Consider the following 5,122-nt stretch of genomic DNA (forward strand, 5'->3'; position numbering starts at 1 on the left):
CAGAGCAACCCACAGAAGTTGTTCTCTGTCATTTTCCTTTTACCATAAATTCTTCTCAGCCCACAGTGTTGCAGCTAGACGGAGAGGTAATAGGCAACAGCTTCTCCTCAGAGCTCCTAAGTATTGGGATAAAACTGGTGCCTTCCATCAGCCTTCACAAGTTTTTTTTGTGCTCTTGCCTGAGCTTTTGTACCAGAAATTTGGGTTATCTGCCTTTTTTGAAGTGTACTTGTAATGTGTTCAAGAACATGTGCTAGGAATACAGTTGCTTTTACCACATAAAATTGCATGGTTCTTAATTTTCTTTGACTTAGGAGTGAAAGGAATTTGTAGGCAACAAGAGGTCTCTTGTTTTTCTTAGATACTGAAGACTAAGGAATCCAGCCATGGTAAAAGGCATTCAAGCAATGCACTTTGGTTTGATACATTTTATTCTCTTCTTGACTTCCTCCTGGTGCTGTAATGCCTCTGCTGTGTTTGGATCCATTAGTTATAGATAGTGTGTTGCCACCTTTCCTTGCCCAGCTGTCAGAAAAAATCTGGAGGGTTGGAAAGGATCCCTAGAAGAATGACTGGGTGATACCTCTAATGGCACATAAATCAGTGAATGTTGGAGTAGTCTTCTAAGGAAATACAACTGTGTGACTGCTTTATGCTCATTCTTCTCTGTGCAACTGGTGTGAAACACTGGACACCAAACTGAATTATGTTTAGTCTGACCTCAGAAGACAGTTCTGTTACATAAAGTACTTCTTACAGTATGTATTATATGGTTTTTTTTGGAGAAAGAGTTTTTTAATATTTTCCTTCATTTACTTTGTTCGACCAGGCACCTGTGCAGGCCATGCCACAACCGTGAAAAAGCCAAGGGACTGGGCAAGTACATCTGTCAGAAATGCCACTTGATAATTGATGAGCAGCCTCTGATGTTTAGGAATGATTCCTACCACCCAGATCACTTCAACTGCACCCACTGTGGGTACGTTGCCATACTGTAAATTCTGATGGAAAAGGAGAGAGACAAACAGTTGAGTCAGCAGTGCAGTCTTTCCCAAGGTCTAAACTTTGCTGCCTTCACATTGTTATTGTTGAGCAAATAGAAATTGCATGAGGAGAAACTGAAATAAGTTTGGAAAAACTACAGGAATTTTAGTTTTATTTTGCCATTCAATATTCTCTTATTCTAACATAGTTTATAATGAAAGCGAAAATAATTCCTTGGCATAAATTTATCTGAAAGATTGTGTGCAGATTACCATAGTAGAGTTTTCCAAAAATAGGAGTTACCAGGCTGTCCAAAATAGTTTCACTTTGAATTCCTGGATAGAAAAAAAAAAAAAAAGGGCTTGATAAGCTGTGTCAGTCTTGTGTCCCTGTCCATTGCCGTGCTGATACCTGTCTGAGCTGAGTTACTTACCATGAAGGCATTTTAACTGGGCACAATACTGCCCCAGAATGGGTAACAGTGCAGGTAAATGTCTCAGTGTTGAGCATTGCTAGGATGGCTCTTGTACCTGAGCTCTCACATTCAGGGATACCTCAGGTTTTAGCGTGACACTGTTGAGTGTCCATGTAGGTGCACCTCGTATGTCTGTGAGAGTATCCAGCTGCAGACACGATGGTCTGCATACCTTCTTGTCTGGCAAACTGAGAAAGCAGTTTTTAGAAAGATGAGTTGACAATAACTGTATTTCACCAGCTAAAATGACTGTATCTGTAGTGTGAATGTTGCCCAAGTTAACTTTCAGGTTTAGTGTTCCAGCACTTCCTCCTGGGTGCTGCAGAGTTTCCCTCGGTGCCCTCCCTCAGCTGGGTTTGTGTTGGCAGGAAGGAGCTGACGGCCGAGGCGCGGGAGCTGAAGGGGGAGCTCTACTGCCTGCCCTGCCATGACAAGATGGGCATCCCCATCTGCGGGGCCTGCCGCAGGCCCATCGAGGGCCGCGTGGTCAACGCCCTGGGCAAGCAGTGGCACGTCGAGGTGAGTGAGGCCTTCTGAACCTGGAACTTCCTTCAGCAGCTCCTCTGGAACAGGCTGCTTGGAGGCTGTAGACATGCAAGTGGTCTGTAATACATGGATTCAGACTAAACTCAATTGCTTGTGCTTGGGATTGTCTTGACTTTTTGTGAGTGAATGAGTTACAGCAGGGCCAGCAGGGTTCCTAAGAAAGCTGTTTTCACAACTGTAATAACTTAATTTTAAAATTCTTAATGATACTTGCAGAATAGGCCTCACTGAAAACATTGATTTACTAATAAATGTTCATATTTTGTAATATGTACTTAGATATATCCTCTCCAGTTTGGGTTACCAGGTACATAAGGGTTGGAATTTTTACTGAAAGCTGAGCAATTCTTGCTTTTTAAGCCTTTTCAGTTCATTGTTTCTATAACTTTCAGCTGAGTCGTCACAACTTGCTCTGAATTTTTAGTCATCTTTGTTTCAGTCATTTATGCCTCTTAGGGCTTCACCTGAGAGAGATGTTGCTGCTCATTTGAGGTGTATTCATACAAACTATGTTTTTGTTCCTGCTTCTCTTCCCTGAAACAAGCAAGATAAAATCCACAAGTCTATCAGGATAGACACAGGATGACTGCCCTTCCAGCAGGTCTTCCAACTCTCCTTAATACAACTCTTAGTCACTATGAATAGACTAAATAGCTCCTTTTTTTTTTCCTTCCATAAAGATCTTTCCTGTCTGTGCTTCATTAAAGCATTGAGGTAACAGCTTTAAATGAAAAGTAGATTTAAATTAGAGACTGGGAAGAAATTCTTCCCTGTAAGGCCCTGAGGCCCTGGCAGAGGCTGTCCAGAGAAGCTGTGGATGCCCTATCCCTGAAAGTGTCCAAGGCCAAGTTGGAGCCAGATGAGCCTTAAGGTCCCTTCCAGCCCAAACTGTTCTGTGATCAAGTGTCATGTATTGAGCTAGGATTTATTGCCATGTTTTTACCCAGTAATGGGAAAGTTGTTTTGCCTGCCATGGAATATTGGTTTGTTTGTTTTTTTTTTTTTTTTTTTCTTTTACAGCATTTTGTTTGTGCCAAGTGTGAGAAGCCATTCTTGGGGCACCGACACTATGAGAAAAAAGGGCTGGCCTATTGTGAGACTCACTATAATCAGGTAAATTCAGCCATCTGTGATGTGGGTACTTGTAGTGTCTGGCAAATGCTTTTTCATGTTTTGTATGTGCAAAGCTATGCGGATTTTGCATAATCTGAATTTGTAGATACAATGAAATATTAAGAAATTAATCAGATTTAACAGAAAAATAATAGTTTTTCTTGGCAGAAAAGTGATGCTGAAAACAGAATAGAAATGTCTTGGGGACACTGATTTTAATTTGTGCCATTGGCAGAAAATCACTGACCGTGGGCTGAGGTTAAAATCCCTGTGATTTTACTTCAAATGTATTTGTGTGGACTTTTTCTTTTACTTCTTTCTGTGGGCACAAGTTTTCTAAAACATAGTAAAGTAGATTAATTAAGAAAAAACCAAAACAAAACAGAAAACCCAATCAAACCCTGTTTTTTGGTGTGATTTGACTGAACAATGTTTTGATTTGCTATTTTCTTCTGTCAGATCAATAACTCTCTCATAAGAGGAAAGTGTTGCTGTTCTGACAGTAGCTGTATTTTAGCAATAGTTCTATTTTGGGGTTTGTAGTTGAGCATCAGGAGATGTTTGTTTGCACTAAGCATCATACTCTACCCATCCTTTCTTCTCCACAGGACTTTAAGATCCCCTAACAGTGCTAGAGTGTGAGGCATCAACAAAAAAGGTTTTGTAGTGTTTAGTGGTATGAGATCCAAAGGAGCATAGACTATTTGGCAAGTGTATGAGAAGTTATTCAGAAGACTTAAATTGGTATATTTTTGGGGGGCACTGCTGTATCTGGGAATTCTTTGATTATTAGTATTTAATGTTCACACCAGCTGTGTGATTTGGGGACCATGAGTAGTCAGCAACATGAGTTTGTATTCTTATTTCTTTTTCTGTGCAGCTCTTTGGAGATGTCTGCTACAACTGCAGCCACGTGATAGAGGGAGATGGTAAGATTTGTTCTCTCCTTGTTTTGGGTTGCTGTCCTTGTTTCATTTGTAAGTGCAGCTGTTGCAGTCCCACAGTTGCAAGATAAGTGTTTGTTTTCACATCTGGCCTCATTTGAATTTGGATTTAAATCTGAATTTAAACAATCAGTCAGTTTCCTCATACTTGGTGCTTTTACTTTTGCAGTGGTATCAGCTCTTAACAAGGCTTGGTGTGTGAATTGCTTCTCCTGCTCCACCTGCAATGTCAAGCTCACACTCAAGTAAGTCAGTGTTTGTGTTCTGGACCACGTGAGTGAGACATTTGCCCCTAAGGCAGGGTATCAGCCTGGAGGAGCCGTGAGCCTGTGCCTCTCTGAAGGCCAATATACCTTTTCTCTGTGGGAACAGGTGCTTATAATTCCACTGATTTCAGCACTGAAAGGGAGCTGACACTCAGCATCCTCTCTGATCTATTTTCCTTCATTAATCTGTTCTGTAAGGAGGTTGGGTAAGAGGGGAGCTCATTCAGCAGCACAGAGGGAAGGCTCTAAATTTTGAGGAACTGCCTGTCCTGGATAACCTGGAGCCTCCATGTCTCCTTAACTGTGGTTGCTCCCCTGAATAACAATATTTGCCATTGCAAAGATTAACTTGAAATAAAATATTGTGCTGTTTACCTCAAATAATTAGAAGAGGGGCAGAAAAAAAAGCAATCCTACATTTTTTCTTTCTCAGGTTCAAACCCTTATCCTACTCAGCTGGGTTGGCTCCACTGGCCATATGAAGGAGCTCTAATTCATCCCAAAGGGGACCTCTGAAGTGATACTTGTATTCTACAGTAACAAAATTATTATTATAGACTGCTACGTTTAAATATATAGCACAATCTTGCTCCTTATTTTCTTAGCAATACTGAAGACCTCAGTTCACTGATAAGAACCCAATCTCTACACTTGCATCACCAGATGAGGAAATGAGTTGTTTTAGAAATGGAATAGAATGCTTGCAGCAACACTGATGTAGATGCATGGAGATTTTAACAAGTGAAGCATATAGTTTGCAAATACCATTTTAATAACTGTTCTTTGTGTTAAAG

General features: G+C 40.7%; 1 protein-coding gene across 2 annotated transcripts in view; it reads left to right on the top strand.

Annotated features, from left to right (window-relative positions):
- Window positions 1-5,122, top strand: part of LIMS2 (LIM zinc finger domain containing 2) — a 32,278-nt gene that overhangs the window by 22,983 nt on the left and 4,173 nt on the right. For both annotated transcript variants that reach the window (XM_018913079.3, XM_018913080.3), the window contains exons 5-9: window positions 830-979; window positions 1,828-1,978; window positions 3,026-3,118; window positions 3,999-4,047; window positions 4,232-4,307. In XM_018913079.3, the coding sequence (XP_018768624.1) occupies window positions 830-979; window positions 1,828-1,978; window positions 3,026-3,118; window positions 3,999-4,047; window positions 4,232-4,307 (519 nt within the window). The remainder of the gene's footprint in view (window positions 1-829; window positions 980-1,827; window positions 1,979-3,025; window positions 3,119-3,998; window positions 4,048-4,231; window positions 4,308-5,122) is intronic.

This window comes from Serinus canaria, chromosome 9 (genome assembly GCF_022539315.1).
Source record: "Serinus canaria isolate serCan28SL12 chromosome 9, serCan2020, whole genome shotgun sequence".
Classification (NCBI taxonomy): Eukaryota; Metazoa; Chordata; class Aves; order Passeriformes; family Fringillidae; genus Serinus; species Serinus canaria.